The following is a 24,940-nucleotide window of genomic DNA, read 5'->3' as shown; positions in this document are numbered from 1 at the left end:
TACTTAAGGTGTCAATCAAATTAGGAACTTTGCTAATAACTCAAGATGAAATCAAGTAGCAAAAGTTAAGCCAATTAAAAGAGAGAGTTTATGTCTAACATCCTCGAATGAACATGATGCAGGAACAAAACGAGTTTGCAGAACAAGAAGCTAACATGCAATAACATAAGAAAACATAAACATGCTAAATGTGCAGATACTAAATATCAAGCTATTGCAATAGAAACAAAGAACAAATTTTTAATTAAGAAACAAGTAGATGAGAGAGCTCCTAAGGATAAGAGTAATTGACCTCAGTGGAGTCTCTTAATATATAGGGTGTTTAACATAACTCAAACAAGCTATCCCTAGACAATGAACATCTCACTCTAACAAATCCAACTCTTGTTGGTGAAACCATATTAAACAGGCCTTACAATCCAGTTCATTACTGTCAAAGTGCACCCTAAACATCAAATCTCTTAGGTTAGGGATATAAATCTCTAGTACTAGTTGGTTCAGCCATTTCATCAAACACTTGACAGGTGCTGAAATGTCTAAGACCTAGTTCCAACTTCTCAGAAAAAAACTAGTATTAAAAACGTTAATCCAGAAGGGATTCAATCAACTCTAAGCTTAAACACCCTACAAACTAAGATTCTCCACCTAATATATCCCATCTTCAATAATTCTAATCACTACTCAAGAATAATCTTCATAAAAAACCCTAAAAACCTAAAAATTGCTAAAAATTGCATAATAGATAGATAAGAATGAGATAAACAATTTTGTAGAAGATATCAAATGCAAAAAATAAATAGATTAAGAGATATCTTGACTACAAACTCAGAAAATGTTTTGGTGGCTATAGATAAACCCTAGGATGAAAGCAATGTTCTATGGGTAAAGACTTAAAAACGTATTTATAGAAAAAGTTGAAAGACCTAAAACACAAAACAATAAAATAGAGAGGCGGTTCAGTAATCTTGTTGGTCAAGTTGGTAAATCTCTTTTCCTAGTTGTGCTTCACATTCCTCATGGCTGCTTGATCGAGTGGGAGAATCACCGACCGGTCGAGTGAGAACATCTTTATTTATTCGCTTCTGTCTTTGTCTTGGTCTCCGCAGATCGAGTGGAAAGATCCTTGGGACAAGACGGATCGAATGGGAGAACATCAACCGGTTAAGTCGCGAAAAATATGGTGCTAAGAACATCTGATTGAGTGGGAGGTAAGTCGAAAGGACTATGCTCCTCTTGAGTTGGTCGACGAGTGGGAGATTACTTGAGATTGCATCATGTCCGGTCGAGTTGGTAACTGGTGCTTCTGAAGATGCGCTCAAGTCGGCAACTTGGAGAAGATTTTGGTGTGTGTGAGGCGCAAAGTTGTTTGACAGGTATGGATGTATACACGTTCACTAAAATTGAGATAACTCAATAACCAAACATCTAATTGGCCAGATATCACAAGCATTGGAAAGCTAACTCAATTTCCCAGAACTTTGGTGAAGAGCCCTGAAGCTTAATCCCAAAAGAATTTTGAAGGTGCGCTCGAGTCGGAGGTGTCACCCTCTTGGAGGTGCGATCGAGTGGCAACGTGGTGCGTATGAGGCGCAAAGTTGCTTGACAGGTCTGGATGTATATATGTTCACTTAAAATGCGTTAACTCAATAAGCACCCATCTGATTTGCCTGATATCACCGGCATTGGAAAGCTAAGTTAATTTTCCACAACTTTGGTGAAGAGCCCTGAAGCTTAATCCCAAAGAATGATGAAGGTGCGCTCGAGTCGAAGGTGTCACCCTCTTGGAGGTGCATCGAGTGGCAACATGGAGACGTCGAAAGTGCGCTCGAGTTTGAAGTTCTCCGAAAGAATGATGACCGAATGAGTATGAAGCGTGAGTGAGGGAGTGTGGCAGCAGTTGTGGTCGAGTGGGAGAATGATGATCGGTCGAGTCGCAGGTCTTCTTATATATACCTTCACTAAAACAGCGATAACTTTCGAAGGGAACATTGTATTGGGCTGATATCACCGGTATTAGAAAGATAACTCAATTTCACATAAGTTTTATGAAGAGACTTGAAGATGAATATCAACGGAAAATCTTCATTTGACTCAATCTTTGAGGGACTCGTCATGAGTCTAATCGAGTGCTCTTTGGAAGCGGTCAAGTGGGACGGTGGAGTACTTCCTCTTTACCTCTTGATGCTTCCAGTCCTCTTGTTTAGCTCCAGGAGTAACGCCAGATCCTTCATTAGCCTTTGAGAGCTCGAAAACACCTAATAATACTCTAAATGCACATATGCATGTAAATAATGATGCTAAACAACCTATGAATGCAAAACATAGAAACTAGATTAAAAATGGAGTGAAACTATGAATGAACTAAACTAAATGGATGAAAAATAAATGCTGAAATGAGGTAAAATATAGACGTATCAGCTGCTCTGTAACTCCTTGTTCCACGCTATCCATGCTCACATCAGAACTACATTGCTACATGTTATTTGTCTATTAATAAACCAAAATAATATACACGGAACATAATTGAATAATGATATTTTTCCCTTTTCAATAATGTATTTATGTGAATATATCATTTTTTTTTGTTAACCATTAAGTCACAACAGGCCGGTCCATTAGCCAAATCCCTACATTCGTATGGAATGGGACTTACCATTGTCTTGTGCATTAAGAACTTACCATTGGCCACTGCACTAAGGTTACTTCACGTGAATATATCTTTAAAATATATTTTTTTAAGAGTATATGATGATTTTTATTTTGGACGTTTGACTAACACATTCAACAGTTAGTTATTAGTTGAATAATAAATTTTTTTTTTACTACTGTACTCCACTTAAGTAAAAATATTATTAAATATATAAACTTTCAAATTTAGGCAAAAAAAACCATAAACATTATGGGAGGTCATTTAATACATCAAATTCTGTTGATTAGCGAAGCCAAATGTTACATGTCGTTAAACGGTAGAGTAACGATCATTAGTTGTTCTGTTATCTTACTTAACAACATTTATGTTTTGGTTTGGTTAATAATATTTGGTGTATTAAACGGCTAGTCAAAAAAACTTGATCTATTAAATAGCTTCCAATAAAGTTTATGGTTTTTTTGGCCTAAATTTAAAAATGTATGTATCACATTATATAGTACTAGATTTTAACCCGCAGTACACCGCGTGTATATAATTTTATTATTATTTATATAAAATATTATATTTGTTTGTTAAATATTGGATGTTTTCTAAATAGAGGAATAACTAAATTTCCCGACCGTTTGTGCGGCTAAATTTTTATATTAATTTTTTAACCTGCAATATACTTCTTGACCATTTGTTTGTTATATTTAGTTTGTTTTGTTTAGTATTTGAGATTCTATTTTGATTTTTAATTATTATAACAAAAAACAAGAGATCTGAATACATAGTTGTATTTAGAAAGTTTATTATATAGACTAACATTATTATCCCCTATATATTAATAGAGAAGCACTTTTAAGAAAATGTTGATGTCTCGTCGTTAGAGAGCTCAAGACACCAATGAATTTTTTTTTTGGATATTTACACATAATTGCTATTGAATGATTAAGAAATATTCCTTTACAATTAATTAAAAAAAATCAAACATTTCAATTTTAAAATTTATTTTAATCATTTTTATAACATATTTAATTATTAAAATATAAAATCATTAGATCTAAAACGTTTTCAAAACCGAAATTTATTCACATAGTAAAAAAAATAAAAGATTACTATTCACATATTTAAAGTTTCTAATATAAAATTATCACAATAATTATTATTATAGGAAATTGACTTATTTAGTACCATTGATATAATATTTCATGGGTGAAACATACTTACACAAAATAAAGAATTAAAAAAAAAATCTTGCATTGATTGAAGAAAGAACGGGTTATACATATATTTAGTTGATACATAATAGTTTGATCTAAACATATTCTCACGGATTATATATTTTTTTATAGAAACAATTTTTTTTGATTATTTCGGTTTAGGGCATGAAGTATTGAGACTATGAATTTTAATCAAGGTATATGTAACAATAGAGTATAATATTTTATTGATCATATCACTTAGACTTATTTGACGAGTCTACACTTTTAGTATTTGTTTAACTATTAGAAAATATTTTTTTTTGCAATAAAAATATATCTCTCTTGAAATCCCATATTGGCATTTCTAAAGTAAGTTTTTGTGCATCAAAATTTGTTTACATCAAACTTCAAATTACTTCCAACAATATACTTAGAAGAAATATGAAATTAATTAGGGAAATTACCTTGAATATTACATATAAGTAGGTTTATTACTAGACTAACACGTTTAGATTTTTGACTTACTCAAACAACACATAAAAGTTTGCAAATTACACATGAACCAGGGTTGTGTGATTTATTACGGTGTATGCCATTTTATTTTAAAACCAAGATCTTAATTGGGAAAAATAAATAGAGAATTCCAATAAAAGCAGGAATCGATCCCTTGAATCTTTGTGTTGTTTGTCTTACGAAAGTTGGGTTGAGATCGGCTATTTTTTGAAACTATTTGGAAAGCGTACGGCGTGGACAGAATCTGTGTGGAGTATGTTTGGCTGGTGGACCACGGGCGGACGGCGAGTTGACGGCGAGGTGGTTTGAAGTTGAGGAGGAGGGAAATATAGCGATCTGCTGTGAGGTAAATTTCTATATCGTGGTTTAGTCTCGATTGTTTACTGTTTAGAAAGAGTTTGAGTATTTCATAGTAGGCGTTGTATTTTGTGGAAGGTTACTTATGACGATATTCATGTTTGTTTTCTGTATTCTTTTGAACTCTCTTTTCCGGAAGATTTTTGTGAGACTTCATCTTGTTTTGTTGCTAATCTAAGCAACATATTTTTTGTGATATTTGAATTAATAACCAAACTAATGATTCTGTATTATGTCGTAGTTATGAGGTCAAGCAATGATGCGAAGAGGTATCCAAGAAGGCTGTATCCGGATGGTAATTTTCCACTGGCGATGAGAAGCATGCACCATGATTGTAGTTTGTCTAATCTAGCTGGTTTGAAAGGCTTCGTTGGTGATGAGGTGTACGACAAAATAAGAAAGAATTCGCAGGTGGGAGTTTTATTGGATCTAACGGAATCCGACTACCTGTTTTGTGGGAAAACCATTCATTATCTATTGTCCAATCAATTGGCAATAGACATTCCAACAGAGGTATGGTTCTTGGTTGGAGGAAAGCCGCTAAGGTTCTCTCTATATGAATATGAAGAAATTAGTGGTTTGAATTGTGAGAAGATTGATGAAACAGAGTGTGAAGTCGATTATACACCTTTATGGGCGGCTTTAAAGGTGAAAGCTTTTAATGGACCCAACTGGCAGGAGCTAGTTGACGGTTTGAGAAGCTGTCGTGGTGGTCTGATGAAATGAAGACGCAGATTGTTCAGTTGTATCTTGTGCATGTTGGAGTGCTTGGTTTATCAAGGAACAGTACGATACCTCTGGAATACGCAAAAGGGCGTTGAATGAAGAAGCATTTGATAGTTTTCAATGGGGTAGGGTTGGATTCAAGAGTTTAGTTGATTCCATCAAAGTCCTTGGGTTACGTAACAATGCTTATACCCTCCATGGATGTGTCCATGTATTGCTTATCTTGTCATTTGAGAGCGTGAAGGTGTTGGGGGCTAGCTACGGGCATGTAAGAGAAGGTGTAGTTTTGCCTCTGTTATGGTGGAGAGGAGGGAGGCCAAGGTAGGATATTGAAGCCTTCATATCCGAGAGCAAACTCCTTAATAATGGGGAGGTATGCCTTCTAATTATGTATACATTATTTGTCTGCATTTTTTCTTTTAGATAGCATATTAAAAGTTATGGTATCTGAAATGCAGCTTCAGGTGAAGCATTTAGTACCTAAACCTTTGGAGTTCATATATCCAGATTGGCCAGGACAGTATTCTGTATATGGTGTAGGGGAAGGTTTGAAGAAGAAACTGGATAATCTGCTGTTAGACATGATCAATGGCGAAGTAGATGAAAGAGAATGGGATTGTGTAAAAAAAAGGAAGGGGGAACATACGAAGAAGAGGGAGAGGAGACAACCTGTTGCAGGGGTAAGTGACGATGATTTCGTTGAAACAGTCCCAACAAGCATCAGTAATGTCCCCAAAAATGCGAAGGAGCAGAAAGAAAGTGTTGGGGACAAATGTTTAGCAGAGAAGGCGTCTGCAGGTAAGCAGTCAGGTGTGCAGGGTGAAGATGGTAGTGGAAGGTTATTTACTATGGTTGAAACACTAGGGGCGAAAATGGATAATATTCAGATATCGTTTTCTAGAGCAATAGCGGAAGTTGTGTACAAACTTCAAGGTATGGAGAGTAGGATGGGTAACTTTGAGAGTGACGTTCAACTATTGAAGAAAGTTGTTATCAACTCAATGGATGGAGGAGCGCATACACAAGGACCTCGTACAATAAGAAATGACGAACCTAAAATAGAGGAGGTATGATCTGCGTACCGTATTGATGAAATTGTTACTATATATCCAGTGTTTGGTATGAAGTCTTTGTATTTATCTATTCGAGGAAACAATATTAATTTTAGTATTGTGAAGTTGTATAATTCTGTAATTATTTTGATATATATGATTTTTTCCGTACACACAAATTTTGTAAACTTTGTCTCTAGTTTTAATAGCGTCATATTATATATAAAATGTCTTGTATATAACCTCAAATACATGTGTTTTTCAAGTCATGGCTATATCAGATAAAGCATTCGGACCAAGATGGTTATAAAGTTGCTAGTTGTGTTAGGAATCCGTTAGCCATTAAGGATAAGGTCATGTGGTCTGGGAGTATTAAAATCGAACCAGAGGATAACGCAGCCGCGAGTGTAGAGCGAATTCCAAAGCAGATCGTAGACAGTTTACAGCGTGGCAAAAGAGTTCAGAGTTGGGAGACAGAAGAAGGTGATAAAAGAGCAAAGTATAATGACAAAATAGATGGAGCAGGTGCTTAACCCGTTCCTATTAATGTTATCCATCCGGTAAGTGGTGGTAATCCTGTATGGTCGGATCGAAAGTGCGAATCTGTTGTGGATTTAACCGAGGGGACCAGTACTCCTGCATCATCTCATACACTGAAAGATAAGGAGAAAGCCAGGTATTTTGCACATTTGTTACAAAAGGTGTTTCCTCCCTCAAGAGAGCTTGATCTTCTATTAGTATATCCTGTGGGCACTAACATAGGGTTAAGCCCTAATGACGAATCAATGGGAGCTGCATTAATTACCCGACGTGAAAGCCACACTGTTGTCCTATCTCCCGCAGTGTATGATCCTTTTATTGAGGCAAGACCTGAGAAAATTGCAAAGCTGATGTCCTTCCTAACTGATGATTTGTAAGTGTTCATTTAGAGTTGTATATAATTAGTGTTTATATTTGGATATCATCTACGATTTATAACTGATTTGTTAATTTTGGTATTCAGGGCTAAAGTACCTTGCACTGGAAATGCCGAATTTTATTTTCGCCTCCTGACCCCTAAACAATTGTGGCAAACTACAACATTCGGCTGGTTATAGGATGCGGTAAGCTTCGTAGTTTTATTCCATAACATTTGATGCAGTTAACTATGGTATACTAATGCCTGATAGATGTCACTAATGTTGCAGCACATGGTTACATGTATGCATATGTTCCGTATTAGGGGGACGCAAACGCCATCCCCATATAAAACATATCATATTGCTTTCCTCGATCCGTTGTTTGTTAGTATGTGGGCTTTCGAATTCCCTCAAATTGAAGCCTCTAATAAATGGGTTTTTGGAGAAGGTTGTTTTGAGACGTACGTGGGAAGGCTTCCAAAATACGGAATGACACACAAGGTGTGGGTTGACGATGTAGACACCCTGCTCTTCCCATACAACCTCAATAACAACCATTGGGTAGCCATCGAAGCTGACTTAGTCCAGCGAAGGCTACGAGTTTACGATAGGATAAACAGCGGTAGAACCGACGAGAGTCTACAAAAGAAGTGTAAGCCGTTTGCAAAAATGATCCCACATTTGATACAAGCATATCACCGGAGGTACAAAGATGAGAATATCGGGGCCGCGGCATTTAGTTACTACCGGGTGAAAACACTCCCATAGAACTATCAACAAGGTGACTGTGGTGTGTACACGTTGAAGTGTTTAGAGTGTATAGCTCTTGGACTAAACTACACAGGCCTATGTGATGCAGCCATGCCTTCGATTAGGATGAAACTTGCTGCAGAAGTGTTTGATGAGGTCCCAGACCGAGACTGCTTTCTGCAACTAGATGCTACGTCGGAGACAATAGATTATCCGGAAGCTGAGTTCAACTCGGGATCCAAAAGTTGAAGAAGTTAGGTTCCATGTACATTACCGGAGCAGTATGATTTTGCAAAATTGAAGATTGGTTTTACGCGTGCTGCTAATAGAAGATGCGTGTTTGGTAATTTTTTTGGTAACATGTGGGATTTGAGGATGTCGGTCTTATATTATCCGACGTCTGGTCACTCACATAGCTCCGATCGGTTTAAACACTCTTTAGGTGTAGTGTATTTTGTATATTGCAGGGTCTAGATATGTATCATTATGACGTCTTACAGATCAGTATTAGTATATGTTAGGCCTTTATCAGATGTGTACGTATCATCAACTAAGTAACGGCCTTATTATGGTCTGTTTACACACGTACGTATATTCACCTGTGTACGTACAATCGATTCTCTAACGTTGTAGACGTTATTTTTAGGTGCATGGATGGTGCTTAGTTCTCTCCATTTTGACCACACTAAGTTGTCCCTACTGGCAATTCTACGTACATTGGCAACATGTAGGTAGAGGTATGATATGATGAGCAAGGCAATTAAATTGTATTCCAAGTCATCAAACTAAAATCATCCTAACAAACGGTTATGGATCAGATGGACCACCTGCGTGAAATTAATAAGTACAACCAGGAAGAATGTTTATTCGCTAGTTAATGTATCGGGCCAATACCAGCTTCGTAGACATCCATCGCGAACTTCTTTCGGAAATTGTCAATATTGTTGTCGGTGATCTCCAAGCAATCAGCCATCGGTTTGCCCATGCTCAACAGTTCTAAAAACTTCATAGCAAAAGGTCCACAATCTCCCGTCCTAAAGTTTTGTCCTACAGGGCTGACCCTTTCAGCGGTAAATGGGTGGACAGGGTAATTGACATCGATAACACTCTGAAGTAGGTACGGTATGATCTTAATCACCGGCTCGATCCGGGACCTCACAAGAGGTTCTCTGGCGGAGGTCATCAAAGGATCGTAAATGGAAACATTTCTCGTTTTAAGATTTATGCCCACTCCTACCCAATGCTTAGATCTCCAGTTCATTGGAGCATATATAACGTCGACATCCATAACCCACTTCAACCTTGGTTCGTGGTGCATCCATTTCCCATTGACGATGTCATTGAGTACTTTGTCCCACTGGAAATTCTGATTCGACCTGTTGAATGCTTGGAAACTTCTTGTCAACTCGTAAAAGAGAACGGAGTCCAAAATTACGCTCTTTCGTTTTATCATGTCTTCTCCGTTTTTGTGCCATAGCGTTAGGGCAATCATCTCCATGTGCTGCAGATGCAGTTAAACGCAAACCAACTCAAATATAAATCCAACAAGAAACCATGAACACACCTAAAATCGTGTACGTAAAGTTAAAAATATGTACCTGACTATGGACCCATTTTTGAGGCGATACAAGAGTAGAGAAGAATAGGCTATCTGCCTTGCGGAATCTGAAAATATTGTCTATCCTGCGCAATATTGTTACGAATATCCTATATTAATGGTTGAGCATACCAATTATGTCATCTGACTAATATATACTACACTTACACATTATCGCGTTTTATCAACTCGGTGAATTTGGCAAATTTCCCATCATCAACATCTTCCATCGGGTCGTATGAGACCGACCCTGCTTTGATCACTATGGCTTCGGGCGGTTGATTCTCACGTATCTCCATTAGCACTTCTTCTGCCCGTCCTGTTTCATCCACAATAATAACCGTCTTATATGAGTCACCGGGAATACATTCCTCCCCTGGACTTTTATCTGGTTGACCTCTAGTTTCTTTACAGCCCTCTACGACATCGCTTTCTCTGTGTATTGCTTGGTCTCCGGCCTAATAAGATGTACGTACATAGTTTAATTGTGACGTACACTTGACCCATCTAAGTAGACACTATGAATATTACAAATAGTCGAGAAAAACAAAAGTTTGAAACTTGCCAGTGGTTGAACGTCAACTGTATTTTCTATTTGTTCATGTCCATCAGTTTTGTTACAGCCCTCCTCGACATCGCTTTCCTTTTGTAGTGCTTGGACTTCGGCCTAATAAGATGTACATACATAGATTCATACTTACGTACACTAATGTCACAAATAATCGAAATCAAAAAATTTAGACACTTGCCTCTTGTTGACCGTCAACTGTAGTTTCATTTTCTTGATGCAGTTCTTCCCCATCCACCTATTCAAAATAATGAAACTTTTGAAACGTGTGTTTGTAGGAGGAACTTGGCACAAATTACATTTTTACACGTTTAGATCGGAGGAGATAAACAAAAATACCGAATATATATTAAACCCACAGATGTTGATCCCTTTTATGGTTACTTCTTGACCTACCATTTTGTTATAATGCAGATCAAGTTCTATTTTAGTATTCAGCTGTAGCAATATCTGTTCAGTTAAAGGTGGAGAATGCTTTAATACGAATATAATGTTGTAATCACCACTTTGTGTCAAATACTTACATTGGATACGCTTTTAGTTGGTGATAGCTCCACAGCAATGTCTCCCGCGTCATAATCTTGGCGACACTCATCAACTCCATTGACCGGGGATGGTTCGTTCATGCCACAGTCGTTATCTTCGGTTACCCACCCATTAATATGACTAGGGGTTGTACCCTATGGTCAAATATATAAAGCATAAATGATAGGTGCATAAACAAAAAACACCCACATTACTTTGATTGACCCGCATTGTAAATGACATGTTGTCCATTACCTGGCCTCCAACTGACGAATCACCACTGACAGAGTGTTCACCATCTATGGCATCCTTCAAACCATCAGTATTTAGATCTTCCTATGCACACCACCATAGCAACATAATTTAATATATGTAAGTAGTGAAAAAATTACAACCCTTATGCTATTAGTCATATCAACCTTCGCAGTGTCACCCCTGTTGCTGGCCTTCCCTCCCTTTTTTTTCCTCACCATTACTGAACTCATTCTTCGAAACTTTTTAGTTTTCTCTTTTTTTTTTTTGGAATACTTTTTCTCTGAAACTGTCTTTGAAGCATAAGAAGGTTCCCCACAGTCGTTTCTTTTTACCTCCAATAGGGCCGCTCTTATCTCCGTGCAGATCTCTTTACGGACGAAAATCTTTATGTTTTCATGATTTTCCTTTATCAGTGCACATTGTTTCCTGTGGAACCGGCTTAGTTCCGCCGCATACCTTTCAAATAGGTCATCTTCCAAACGTTCATCAACAACGGGCGTACCCCCAGTCGCACATTAGGTCTCTTTGTGGTCTTCTCTTTCTTATTTTCAATTGTTGCGGTGTCTGCTCTTTTTCTCTTTCGATAGTCAACTGCAACTGTATCAATAATAAGCCATTAATAAAATAAAAATGTATTTATAATGAAACCCTTTTGTTATGTATAAATGTCAACAAACCTTGCACTTCAGGTCGTATCTGTTTTGGACACTCATCATCACCTCCCAACCATATTGCCTCATCCCATTTGTGGCCAGCTTTAATGAGATTTTCAATGTTGTCAACTTGTTGGTCTTCCTCTTCATCACGCCACGAGAATTCTCCACTATCACGATGCTTCCCATTACCCACCATCCGCCTAATAACCACCTACAAGATGAAACATGTATTAGAAGAATATAAACATATTACAAAACTTATACTTTCAAGTCGTTTACGTATTATATCAACCAAGTACATACCTCTTTAGCAGCCTTGCAAGCGAAGATGTCTGTTGTCCTGATTGGGCGCAGTTTAGCCAGATTATGAATCGATCTTTGAGTAAAAGCCTGATCTTGTACGTCAGACGGTACTAATCTTGCAAGTGCTGGGACAGAGTGAAAAGCCAGCAGCTGGAGTGCTAGAGGAAATTCATGAACAGCAAATGATTGTTGCTTGAAAATATTCACTAAACTGTCAGCGTCTGCTAGACAATTAAAGCCTGTAATAGTCTCCAACGTCCGTTCAAATGACAACCTTCCCCATGGGTATTTTAAAAAAAAATCTATATTCTTGGTCATCTCCACTGTCTTCGGATCTGGTTTTACTGGTTGCGTAACGCATGTTAGAACTCCATCAACTATTACTATCAACGCTAAAGCTAATTTCTTCCACGTTTCCATCTCCTCAGTCTCCAACCTTTGTACCAACTCGGAGATCGTTGGTTCTTTGTTTTCCCCGAATAGTGCATCCCAAACAGCCTTACATCCCTTTTGCGTTTTTGTAGCTGCTTTAACATCTCTCTTTGTTGGATAATTTCCACACTCGAGACCTGTCAACTCTGCAAATTCCTGTAATCCAAACTTTAGTGGATTGCCACCAAACACAATCCACATCTCATTCCGCTTTTTGGTCACCAATTGACGGCAAACAAATCCATAAACTAGTTTCCCGGAGAACGAGGTCTTGTTCGCAGGGATATGAAAAAGCTGCCCAAATGGAGACTTTAACAAGTTATCCATTTCGCTATTTTAGAAAGATATTCCGGTTTTGAATACGCATTGATCTTGGTTTGGAGAGGGTAATGGTCAAGAGCAAATAACCTCCTCGGTAGATCCAAACTCAATGGAGGAACGATCTCTACTTCTTCGGGATCCATCCTTCCACCAAGAAGTAACGTACATATTAGTATGTACGTACACTAAGTTATTTATCCTCTGCCCGCCACAAATACACAACTATTCATCGTATTCATGACCTGGGCTAATCAAATCGATTCTTAAATGTATTTGCTAGATACTCTTCCAACCAAATATAAAATTTGGGGGAACATTCTCTCTTCCAATTTAAAGGAAGAAGTCAAGAGAAACATTTACCTTCTGAATCAACACCGGTGATGAAAAGGGATCGAAACTAGTCGCCTTTTTCTGATTTCACCCGACCTTCGTAATCTCTTCTTCTTTAAATGTTCCGTCGCCGACTTCTATTCTCGCTCCTCTTGTAGAACTTATCCCAGATCTAAACACTTTAATTCAAAAACTCGGGATGGAAACAACCCTATCAGACATCCAAATACGTCGTCGCAACTGAGGCCTCAGTTTTTCCGTCTCTTACCAAGAACGAATATCTTGCTCCTTTACTAAACAATTTTTAAATATTTTTTTTAAACAGTGCAACGGTTGTGATTTTCTTTAATATTTTTATTCAAATTATACAGTTCTTCAACGTTATTGGTTCATTTACATTATATATCAGCCTTTATTAGTGAGGTTAAACCATCATTCACTATTCCTTGATGTTTTATAAAGTTTTGCATTGAATTTGTTTGTTAAAATTACCAATCTATTTTTGCGGATATATAACGTCGACTATAGGGTCATAATTAAGTAGTACATGCGATGTATCTTCTTCGCTAAACCGGCAGTTACACATGTTAATTATCTAAATGCGATGTATCTGTATGGAATGCAGTCACGACGTTTCGAAAAGCCACAATATCAGTAATCCATTTGTGTTTGTTCGCTGCTTATATAAGAAGACAAATACACACACCGGTGAAGTATGTATTCGTCTCTCAAAAACAAAATATCACCCGCAAATTAAACAAAAGTGCAACAAAGTTATGGTGCATTTCGACAGGCTATCCGATCTCCAGACGTGGCGTTCTGATTGGAAGGTTTCTGTTAAGATCATCTGCAAGTGGAGAAAGAGAGAAGCGAACATCGTCACCTTTGAAATGGTTGTTTCAGATGTTTTCGTAAGTGGCTCGTCTCATCATCATATTATATGCACTTAATATCAAATGATTCATACATCATGGTTAAACTTTTTCCCGCACCGTATGGAGATAAGATGCAGGCAACAATCAGCGAGGACCTGTTGCCCCAGTTCTGTACGGGGATTGAGGAGGGTTCGTGGAAAACCTTCTCAAATTTCGTCGTCATTGACGACACATCCACTGTGGAGGTCGTGGCTTCCAACTACCAGATCAAATTCACTGCTGACACGGTTGTGGACAACATTAGTTGCTTGTCGACCAATCACTACATCAACTACGTCCCCTTCGACAAAATTTATGAACGATGGTCTCCTTGGACCCAGAACTGCTTCTTAGGTAACGTTGCATTCTGTTGTTCCTTTTTCTAATATCATAGCCAGTACCACAATTATAATGACATGAAATCATAGACACGATGGGGGAAGTTACTCACGTCGAACGAAGAATATTGGTTGACGATCCAACTGCTCCACGGTTTGCCGAGAGAACCCGGTTGATACGGTTTTCATTGACGAATCTTGAGTGAGTCGTTTTCGCGATTACTACCTTTCACACACTTTAATGATATAACGGGCTATTAACGTAAGGTGTCTCTGTGCGTAGGGGTCATCACGTGCAATGTGTGGGTTATGATGAAATGGTCGATGATTTCGCCCGCAATTTTTGGCTATGCGGAGGCAAACCAGTTGTGGTCTTGCGATTTTGGAGGGCCAAGTTTAAAGATGGAGGTACGTATTACGCAAACGTATTTAAAACAATTCAAACATCTTTTAAATATAAGAGGTCTATAGAAAACTAATTTTGGTTACCCTTTACCACATTTTTTTGCACCGCAGGAGGGATGGAAGTGGTTAGTCAACCGGGTGTCTCTAAAGTGATATTTGAACCACCCTTCCCTGAGGTTAAAGATTTCAAACTCTGGTTGGAATACTTCGACCAGCGCGTGCGGACTGACGACGAATGTGTAGCTTATGTTTCCAATTGTGAATGTTGCTTACATTCCAAATTTTTAAAACCACGTCGCTGAACTCTTTATATTATTATCTACATTACCTACATACGAACAATATATCTTACGTGGATAGGATTAATTTGATGTAAAATGGTGTGTGTATTACACATGGTTAATTATTTATTTTTATTTTTATTTAGTAAGCATCTTCCTAATACTGCCAACCTTTAATGTTAAACGTATGCGTACATTTGTGTACAAATGTTTATGTTTAATTTCAAGGGTTTGGTCGATAATAATAACACGACAACGTTTCGTCCTAACATATTTTTGTAAGACGAAAAAAAAAAATGTAAATAACCCAAATATAATAAACCAACACCCACATAATTGAGCAACTTGATGTTAAACAATAAAACCACAACCCAAAAAACTACTAATGAAACTTACAATCTACTTGTAAAAATAGGTAATTATTGCTAGTATAACCAAAGTCGCAACAAACACATTGGTCAGTTTTAACTCCATAGTTAATCCATCACTCTTGTACGCAATCAACGTCTTCAGCCTTTCCAACTCCATATGATGTTCCTGAAGCGCTTCACGCATTTGATTCAACCCAGTCAACTTTAGAATATCTTCCTTCACTGTTTTAAGTTCCTCCATCATAGCTTCATCCCACCATTTAAAAATGTGATAGTCCCCATCCTGCAAATTTTTTTTTTTTTAAATAACCTCAAATTATGAAAATAAATCTGATGTTTATGCAACCTCGGGATCACTGTAAGTGACCCAGTCCAAACATTTAAACCAAATTGTGACGTCTCTTACCTCTCTATTTCGACATGTGTAGTAGAGCCTCCCTGGGTTTGTCCTTGTAAAAGAAGGTTGTAGCTTTGGTCTTTCACCACAGTAACAAACAGCCGGGATCCCATACTCCGCATCATCATACTCAACTGGACTCGTGTTTCTCGAAGCAGACATTAAGAAAAAAACAGAGAGCGTAAATGAAGGAGAGAAAATGAAAAAAAAGGAACGTTCAACTATTAACAAATATTCCAACTCCTCAATCTAGTCCAGCATCTATGGCAGCGGCTCTCTCTGTTTCCCCCAAATCGATTTAATGAACCCTAATTTTGATTTGGTTTATAAGATATCGATTTTATTCGATTCGCTTTAAAGAACATTGGGTTTTGTGTCTTTTTTTTGTGGTGTAGGCAATCGGTGAAAACCGATCAAACCGAAACATTCGGTTTTCGGCAGAGAAAGAGAGAGGATAACTAAACCGATCGGTGAAATTATTTTATGATTTTGGTAGTCGGTTTTCTCGGTTCGGTATCCGGTTACCGATCGATTTATTCGGTTAAGGGGAACATGATATAAATACTTAAAACCCTAGATCTAATTCACTAATGATCGTAGAAGAAAAAGATCTCGACTCCTCTCCTTTACATTTGCTTCTTCTCCTTCCTACTTTTCTAAACTACTTCTACATCTTGATCTTCTTAGTTCGTTTTCAGATTTGATTATTGGGTCTCAATTGTCTTTTTTATCTAGATCTTAGACTTCGTGATTATATCTACTGATTTACTTGTTTTGTTTATTATTTTAGTGAGAATGCGAGAAATAGACTCATCAGTCTCGTTCAAAGTAACCTCACTTAAAGGTGGTATAGGATGGTCGTAGATGGCTGGTCGGAGATCTATGTTGGTGTCACCATCACAGCCGCTTGAGCGGCACCTCATCATATCTATATGTCAAAACCCTACTATTTGATTAGGTTGGACTATTGATTGTATGTTGGGCTTTTGTTAATTGTATATTGGGCTTTTGATTGTATATGTAATGGGTTTTTTTGTGGATTTGGATTTGTAATAGAGAATTATCTTTTTTGTTAAATTTAAAACCGAAATAGAAACCGAATAAACCGTATAAACTAAATAATTCGGTTCACTTTCGGAACATAAATTTTAGTCAATAACCGACCCGAACAAACCGACATCCAAACCGACCCGAACAAACCGATTTCCAAAATGACACATTAATTAACATCTTCATTACATAGTAATTTAATTATCTAATGAAACATATGTGGAATTAAGTCACAACACAGAAGGGAACCGACAATACACCTAAAGGATTTCACATATGAATTTGGCCACCCACCACACTCCGCAATTTACACAGACAATGTCATAATAACGTGTGTTGGTCGATAACCTGCCCCATTTCAAACAACTATGCATGGCACAGTCCGGGAAACGGAGCAACAACTGGAGGGATATACTAGTGAATCTGTGTACGTATTTTTACGCGCCGTCTTAAACGTACATAACCGTTGGAATAGATCTTCCCCGATAAGCCGTACTCCCTCTGATTGGAGTGGATAGTGATGTGCATCAAATTGGTGAAGAAAACAAACCGCCATCTGCTCGTCCCCATATAACATAGAGAAAATCCCACATGCTAGTGTGGACTCGGCGTCTTCGGGAACGTTATTTTTTAGTAGTGTGATACCTCACTGTATGTCTTGGTCCTCGGCAAGGACCCGTAGCCCCTTGTTGTAGATTGCTATTCTGTTCCCGGCGTCTAAACATTTTTCGAAAATACGCCTGTGAATCCCTTCTTCTTGGCGTTCACCATTTGGTTTCCTTGTCGTTTGGAATGAAGAAGGATGCCAACAGATGTGATAGATGTTGGCAACCTTCAGAACTTCGGGGGCAAGCACCGTTTCCACTCCTCGCTGACCAGCCTTTAATAATGGAGCAAGGTACGACAACCCATCAACTACGAGATGCCGGGCTATTTTTATCAAGATCTCGTCTGGCAGATCAGGCTTGTTACGCCTAGAAGACGCCATTTTTGCAGTTAAGTAAACAAATAGCAATATGTGCAGATACAAATACACGGAAACTACAGCCTGGCCACTAATAAAACCTACGATGTGGGAGGTGGTTGGGGAGTTTGGCGAAAATCCTGGGAATTTATGCTTGTTTCTATATGACGTCATTTTAAGTGTCTTGTTTTTTTTTTTAATTAAAATTTTACAACGTAAAATTGTTTCCCCATAGTAAATCACGATGACACATTTCATGATCACCCCCACATCACTATGTGGACTTCAAACCTTTGGTGAGAAACACGTTAATGCAACATAGTAGGGCGGTGTCCTCAAGGTTGAAACAGTAAATAATTTGGATACAATGTGAACACATTACAATTTTGGCTGTGACTCACCCATCACCCATCATCGACATTGAAATTTATTATATTCGAATTAGCTAAATATTGACTGTAACCCATCAGCTAACCCTAAGCTTAGAGATGACATTTGTAGGTACACCGATGTGACAACGTCGATGTGAAAGTCGTATTTATAGTGCTCTCATCATTATGTTTACTTGATTTTTTTTCCTAACTGTCATCACTTCCTCCCAACGAGTTTCAATCCAAAGGGTAATAATTTTGGGGAAAACAATTTATATATGTGTTATATTCTACCACATATAACAAATATTCCCAACTAGCTAATCAACTAATCAGGCATATATAGGTCACTTCTAACGTTGCTGTCCTATCCTGTTTATCAGACATATATAAGACGACAATTTTTTTTTTAATAATCATACCACAGTTAAATAACCAAACAAAGAAGGTTGTAGTTTTGAATGTACGTTTATTTAAGCTTGCGTACGTAGACTACGTACACAATAAATCATGACTCTGAACATACATCAAGGTAGTTGTGGGTAATTATTTATCCTTCTAATAAAATATAACAATAATGATCCTAATTATTCAAAGATAGTACAAGCATTCTGATATGATCATGGCAAGCAAGGAGCCAGAGGCGGCAGAGCAACCGGAGGTGGTGGGAAGGATCACTTGTTCAAGAGCTAAGGAGAGGGCCAAGGAAGATCATGCACTCATAGTGACGGGTCATTCAACCTACCAAGGATCCAAGTCTTCAACATATCCAACCTGAAGACTTCACCTGGTAATGATGACTAGGTAACTTAGGTGAGAAGTTTGTACTCTTTTTCCCATAGCTGAGTTTTGTCCCAATGGGGTTTCTCAGCATGGTTTTTAATGAGGCAAATGGATCACTACGTCGAGTTATCTAGAAGTCATTACCAATGGGGAATAATGTACTTCTGTACTAGTTCAAGTGACTTCTGTACTACTACAGGTCACTTAGACGTTTTGCTGTTTTCTTATTTTCTTAAAACGTTTTGTTGTTTTATTTTTAACTTCCTGCTGCTTGGAGTATCGAGCCTAGGGTTAATTATAAAACCCACAGCCACGCCTCCTTGGTTCTTTAGCGAAGAATGATGTTGTGACATGAATTGTTGATCTTTCTTCCTTAATTTGATTTCTTGAATGCGTTCTTGAATTCTGGGTTTCTAAACACTTTGTGACATAGAAACTCTTCACTTGTTTCGTTCCATACAACCACCTAAACATCTATCTCCATCAAACCATTGTTTTCTTCCTTCGATCTTCACACATCATCACCCAAAACCATCCGTTCATCATCACATTCCATCCACATCACCTGTTACTCGGTTAACAGCCTTCAACAGAGTCCAATCCTAGGGGAAATCGTATTATGTGGTATCAGAGCCAACTCTGTGCCAAGGCTAAGCGATTCTGAAAACCCTAATCTCGTTTTTGTTGCTTAAAATTTGTTTGTTTAGTTTTAGGGTTTTGTTTTCGTTGATCATTAGAGTCTAGATCGAATTTTGTGAGTCTAGGATTTAGTTTTGTGTTGTTTTCTTTGATTTTTGGTTCGCTGTTTAACTCTTTGTGTCTTCGATTTGTGGTGTGTTTAGTATTCGTGTGAGTCTTGCTTAGTTTTGGGGTTTGAAATTTTCCTTGTTGTTCATTTGTGTTTAGGATTCCGAATCTTATAGTTTATTTTCGTTTTCTCATTCAAGCAACAACTTACTGCAAGTTTCTTCTTTAATTTGCAGGTACAATGGAGCTTTCTCCAGAGGCTATGGAAGCTTTGAACCAAGCCATGTCTAAGCAGATAACTGAAGCAAACAAAACAATGTCTACTCAGTTTCAGCAACAGATGGAGCAGCTCAGTAACATGTTTGAGAAACAGTTCAAGGACATAGCTCACGCATCTAGTGCTTCAGAATAGAGTTCTTCAGACCCGCCTAGTCCGAATGAAGCTCTCCGCTTAGCTAAAGGAAAGGCACACGTGGGAGCTTCCTCCAAGCACACACGGATCAGAACAGTTAATACACTTACTGGGGGGAGAGAGACTTGTTTCAATCAGAGGAGAAGCACTCAAGGTACAGAAAGAGATCATCGCAGAACTGGCAGAGATCACACACGCCCATGACGAGCTGAACAAGTAGCTGGGCATCGGATATACCTTGATTCAGAGAGAGATTATTCTGAAGAAGAAGAAGTTTCAGATCATAGTCAAGAAACAATGAGGAGAAACCGAAACAGAGATCTTGGTAGGGAATATGATCCTTTGAGGCAGCAGCTGAAACATCTCAAGATTCAGTATCCTTCTTTCCATGGAACCAATGATCCAGAAACTTATCTAGACTGGGAAAGGAAGATGGAATCCAACTTTCAGATTCAAGGTACTTTTGAGTTGAACAAGGTGAAGATAGCCATATCCGAATTCAATGGCTATTCTTTGTTGTGGTGGGAGCAGTTGGGACTTACTAGAAATCGATAGAGAGAGCCTGCTATCACTACATGGGAACAGTTAGTCACGTAGATGAGAAAGAAGTTTGTGCCTGCACACTACCAGAGAGAGATTCTCAACAAGCTTAGGCATCTCATTCAAGGTACTAAGTCTGTTAGAGACTACTATCAAGAGCTGGAAACGCTTATGATCAGGGCTGATTTAAGAGAAAGTGAAGACATGGTTATGTCTAGGTTTCTTGGAGGATTGAACAGAGAGATTCAAGACAAGATAGAGCTGCAGAACTATGAAGATGTGCAAGAAATGGTACATAAGGCAGAGTTGATTGAATCGCAGATCAAGAGAAAGGGAGTGAGGTCTACGTTTACGCCTAACATGTCCAATCCGAGAGAGCTCAGCAAACCCGCCTTCACCAAGGACAGTAAACTCGTGACAACCACAGTCAAAGAGGAGGTTAAGATCGATTACAAGCCCAAGAGTAGCACCTCTACAAGTCATATTAGGTGTTTCAAATGCCAAGGAATGGGACATTACTGCAGAGACTGTTCTAACAAGAAGATGTTTCTTCTTCAAGAAGGAGGAGAGATTGTGCCAGTAGACAGTTCAGAAAGTGAACCAGAGCCTGAACTAGATGAAGAAGGAGAATCCGCAGTCATGGGAGAGATGTTAGTAGCACACAGAGCTTTAAGTGTTCAGATGCATCCAGATGATAGAGGTCAGCATGAGAACCTATTTCACACCAGGTGTATGGTTCAAGACAAGGTCTGCACCTTGATCGTAGATGGTGGTAGCTGTACTAATGCAGCTAGTGAAGAGATGGTACAGAAGCTTAATCTCAAAACCACTTCACATCCAAGGCCTTATCAGCTACAATGGTTGAACAACAAAGGAGCTTTGACAGTCACGCAGCAGGTGATGGTGAAACTAGCGATTGGGAAGTATGAGGATGAGCTACTTTGTGATGTCATTCCAATGAAGTCAAGTCATATCCTTTTGGGAAGACCATGGCAGTTCGACAGAAGAGTGTTTCAAGATGGCTACACCAACAAGCAGTCATTTGAGTTCAAAGGACGCAAGGTCACTCTTCTACCACTTACACCCAGCGAAATCTACAAGGACCAGCTTCACATGAACCGCAAGGATACAGAGAACGTGTCTCACAGCCTGTACATCAACCAAAACGAGTTCAACAATCTTTTTGATCCAGAGATGACCACATTCCTGTTTGAGTATAAAGAAACACTCACCAGCACTAAGCCAGCAGAAGGGCTTTGATGTTCATATATTTTACCATGTTTTCCCTTAGTTTATTCACATCTTCTGCATCTTTTGCTAGCCATTTTCATCATTATTGTGTAGCTTTAGGCCAAATCATGCATTAGAGTTTAGTTGCATTGCATTTGCATCTTTTCATGCATAAACAGGTGATTTTGGAGCTTAAGGGGCATGGATGCAATGCTGAGGAGATGTGAAGCAATCATGAGGAGGAAAGCAAGAGAGTTAAGGCTGAAGAACCAAGCTCCAGAGTCCAGCTCGACCAAGCACTCGACCGAGTGGGTAGATGGACTCGACCGAGTGGAGTGTGCACGAGAGAAGCCAGCTCGACCATGGACTCGACCGAGCACTGGTCGAGTTGACCGAGCCGTTGACTACTTTGACTTTTTCTATTTTTAGGGCTTCCACCTCCTCACCTATATAAGGCCTTGTACCTGCAGCCACCAAAGAGTGGAACTTTTTAGATATTCCCTAAACCTAGTTTTTACCTTTTTTAGCTTTATTCCTTTTGCATTTTTATTTTTAAGATCTTGTACTTCCTTAAGCGAGAAGACTAGATTCTTATATTTTGTTGGTTCTATAACTTTCAAGATATTGAGAATTTGAGTTTCATCCTTTCATCAATATTGAAGATCTTTGTTTAATCTTTCTAATAATGCAAGTTTCAATATTTTCTGGGTTTTTGACTTTGTTCATCATGTATTGTTGTGAGTAGTTTGCTTAGGATCTTGAGGATGGGTTAGGATGGATTGATCTTGTGGTTGTGTGATTTGGTCAAGCTTGATTGTTGTAGATCTCTTCTAGGGTAGATGATCTTAATGCTGATTCTATATCTGAGAGGGTAGAGTCTGATTTCAAGCTTCTTAGCATCACACCAATGTTTAGGAAGCATAAATAAGGCTAGATCTAGAGCTTACTATTAGGCTTGCTAAGAGATTAGAAGTCTTGTTTGGTTTGAGATGTATTGCTTAATGCCTGCTTGTGTAGATTCTTTACTGTGTGAGAACAAGTCTAGAATTGCATAGGTTTGATTGTTTCTTGACCATGAGAGTGGGAGAAACTTGTCTTAAATTTATATATCTAGAGGTTAGCTCAAAGTTTGCTTAAGGTTTGTTGACCAAGTTAGATAACCACAATGATTAGTTCATCCCATGAATCCATCCTCAGGACCCTCTTTGCTTATTGAATTTACAGTCTTAATCCTGTTGCTTGCTTGTAGTTTGATTTGGTTTAGCATTACTCTGTTTTTATTGCATTGCTCTGTTTTTCCGAATTTGTATAGCTCGACCACTCACTCGACCTATACTCGGTCGAGTGCTGCTCGAGTTCATCCCCAGAACTTTGTGTTTCATGATTTGTGATTGCCTTGTTTCATTCCTGTTTCATTCTAGTTGCATTTCTGTTGCATTTACTTAGTGTCCTGTTCATTACTAGTCTCTCATTAGTTCATTAGTAGAAGTTTCTATTTCTGTTCCTGCATCATTACTGTTATAATCATCCTGTTTCATTTGCATTTAGTTCTTAGTTCTAGTAGTTTACTTTCTGCATTTTACATTTTCATCTTAGGATTGTTAGTGACAAACAATCTTTACATTTGTCTTAACTTAGATTCATATGCATATCTTAACTGTTCACAAACACTCATTTAGGATTGATACCTCTTGTACTGCAATAGCATAAGGGGAATTGAAACACCCATCCATCATTCCATTCATATCTCACCATTGCATCATCATCATCATTCACCACCAATAAAAGACTAGCTTCAATTTGGCGCCGTTGCCCATTTGAGTGTGTTTTGTGACATTTAGGATTCATATTAGTCTAAGATTAAGTTCGTTTATACACTTGTGAGGTTGATGTGCTTGAATCTTCTGTTTCTGGGTTGAAGTTCCATTTGAGGTACCATTCGACCAGTCACTCGACCACCACTCGACCGAGTCGTGATCGAGCACCTGCTCGAGCCAGAAGCCGGATCTCTATAACCATCATTTTCCAATCGACTTGACCTCCTACTTGAGCCTGTGCTCAGTCGCTTGCCTAGCAAAAATCGTTTGTGTCTGTTAATGCACACAAGGTCTAAAGGAAAGGACAATCTTCTTAGGCCTATTGACAACATCAACAAAAAGACCAAGAGTTTAGGAGCTAAGCAAAGGAGAGTTGTTCAGCACCAACAAGAGGTTATAGTAGCTATGGATCAACAGGATCAGGTTCAGAGACCAAGGAACATTGGTGCTGGAGATGCACCCAACACTCACAACCAAAGAGCTGGCATTGTGCCACCAATTGTTGCCAACAACAACTTTGAGATCAAGAGTGGATTGATTTCAATGATTCAGGCAAATAAATTCCATGGATTGCCTATGAAGGATCCACTAGATCATCTTGATGAGTTTGATAGAATCTGTGGTCTTACCAAGATCAATGGAGTAAGTGAAGATGGTTTCAAGCTGAGGTTGTTCCCTTTCTCACTTGGGGACAAGGCTCATTTATGGGAAAAGACTCTCCCTACTGGTGCAATCACCACTTGGGATGCCTGCAAGAAGGCTTTTTTGGCCAAGTTTTTCTCCAATGCTAGGACAGCAAGACTAAGGAATGAGATCTCTGGATTTGCTCAAAGGAGTAATGAAAGCTTTTGTGAAGCTTGGGAGAGGTTTAAAGGGTACCAAACTCAGTGTCCTCACCATGGTTTCAGTGTGGAGTCTTTGTTGAGCACATTGTATAGAGGAGTGCTTCCCAAGTTCAAAATGCTTCTTGACACAGCCTCTAATGGAAACTTCCTCAATAAGAATGTGGAAGAAGGCTGGGAGTTAGTGGAGAACCTTGCACAGTCTGATGGGAACTACAATGAGGACTATGACAGAACCATAAGGTCATCCTCAACTGATCAAGAAGACAAGTACAAGAAGGATCTGAAAATGGTGAATGAAAAGCTTGATAGGATCTTGCTAAGTCAGCAAAAGTCTATTCACTTTGTTAGTGAAGAGGA

General features: G+C 38.4%; 3 protein-coding genes and 1 non-coding gene across 4 annotated transcripts; 2 read left to right on the top strand and 2 right to left on the bottom strand.

Annotated features, from left to right (window-relative positions):
- Window positions 1-4,947: 4,947 nt before the first annotated feature.
- On the top strand, window positions 4,948-8,380 carry LOC147938245 (uncharacterized). The gene is made up of 11 exons (XM_087465544.1): window positions 4,948-5,217; window positions 5,299-5,388; window positions 5,486-5,698; window positions 5,889-6,048; window positions 6,139-6,497; window positions 6,764-7,007; window positions 7,245-7,395; window positions 7,486-7,492; window positions 7,580-7,585; window positions 7,670-8,131; window positions 8,189-8,380. Exons 1-11 carry the CDS (start codon window positions 4,948-4,950, stop codon window positions 8,378-8,380), a joined length of 2,154 nt encoding a protein of 717 aa, XP_087321670.1.
- A 5,514-nt stretch (window positions 8,381-13,894) lies between these two features.
- LOC147938244 (uncharacterized) lies at window positions 13,895-14,418 on the top strand. The gene is made up of 2 exons (XM_087465543.1): window positions 13,895-14,029; window positions 14,131-14,418. Exons 1-2 carry the CDS (start codon window positions 13,895-13,897, stop codon window positions 14,416-14,418), a joined length of 423 nt encoding a protein of 140 aa, XP_087321669.1.
- Window positions 14,419-15,455: 1,037 nt separating this feature from the next.
- On the bottom strand, window positions 15,456-15,986 carry LOC147938243 (uncharacterized). The gene is made up of 2 exons (XM_087465542.1): window positions 15,834-15,986; window positions 15,456-15,710 (listed from the first exon to the last, which is right to left on the bottom strand). Exons 1-2 carry the CDS (start codon window positions 15,984-15,986, stop codon window positions 15,456-15,458), a joined length of 408 nt encoding a protein of 135 aa, XP_087321668.1.
- An 8,550-nt stretch (window positions 15,987-24,536) lies between these two features.
- Window positions 24,537-24,643, bottom strand: LOC147938242 (small nucleolar RNA R71). The gene has a single exon (XR_015567487.1). It is a non-coding gene; the product is annotated as a small nucleolar RNA R71 (small nucleolar RNA).
- Window positions 24,644-24,940: the final 297 nt, after the last annotated feature.

The sequence above is a fragment of the Camelina sativa genome, chromosome 9 (assembly GCF_030686135.1).
Source record: "Camelina sativa cultivar CO46 ecotype springtype chromosome 9, ASM3068613v1".
Classification (NCBI taxonomy): Eukaryota; Viridiplantae; Streptophyta; class Magnoliopsida; order Brassicales; family Brassicaceae; genus Camelina; species Camelina sativa.
Note: the sequence above shows the minus strand (reverse complement) of the source record. Positions and strands in the feature narration are given on the sequence as shown.

Excerpts from the sequence above, each read along its gene's own strand:
- LOC147938245 (XM_087465544.1), top strand. The coding sequence starts at position 4,948 with ATGAGGTCAAGCAATGATGCGAAGAGGTATCCAAGAAGGCTGTATCCG. Across the intron at positions 5,389-5,485 it reads GACCCAACTGGCAGGAGCTA|GAACAGTACGATACCTCTGG; the intron begins GTTGACGGTTTG and ends TGGTTTATCAAG. Across the intron at positions 8,132-8,188 it reads CGGCATTTAGTTACTACCGG|TGTTTAGAGTGTATAGCTCT; the intron begins GTGAAAACACTC and ends TACACGTTGAAG.
- LOC147938244 (XM_087465543.1), top strand. The coding sequence starts at position 13,895 with ATGGTGCATTTCGACAGGCTATCCGATCTCCAGACGTGGCGTTCTGAT. Across the intron at positions 14,030-14,130 it reads TGGTTGTTTCAGATGTTTTC|GCAACAATCAGCGAGGACCT; the intron begins GTAAGTGGCTCG and ends GATAAGATGCAG.
- LOC147938243 (XM_087465542.1), bottom strand. The coding sequence starts at position 15,986 with ATGTCTGCTTCGAGAAACACGAGTCCAGTTGAGTATGATGATGCGGAG. Across the intron at positions 15,711-15,833 it reads ACACATGTCGAAATAGAGAG|GATGGGGACTATCACATTTT; the intron begins GTAAGAGACGTC and ends AAAAATTTGCAG.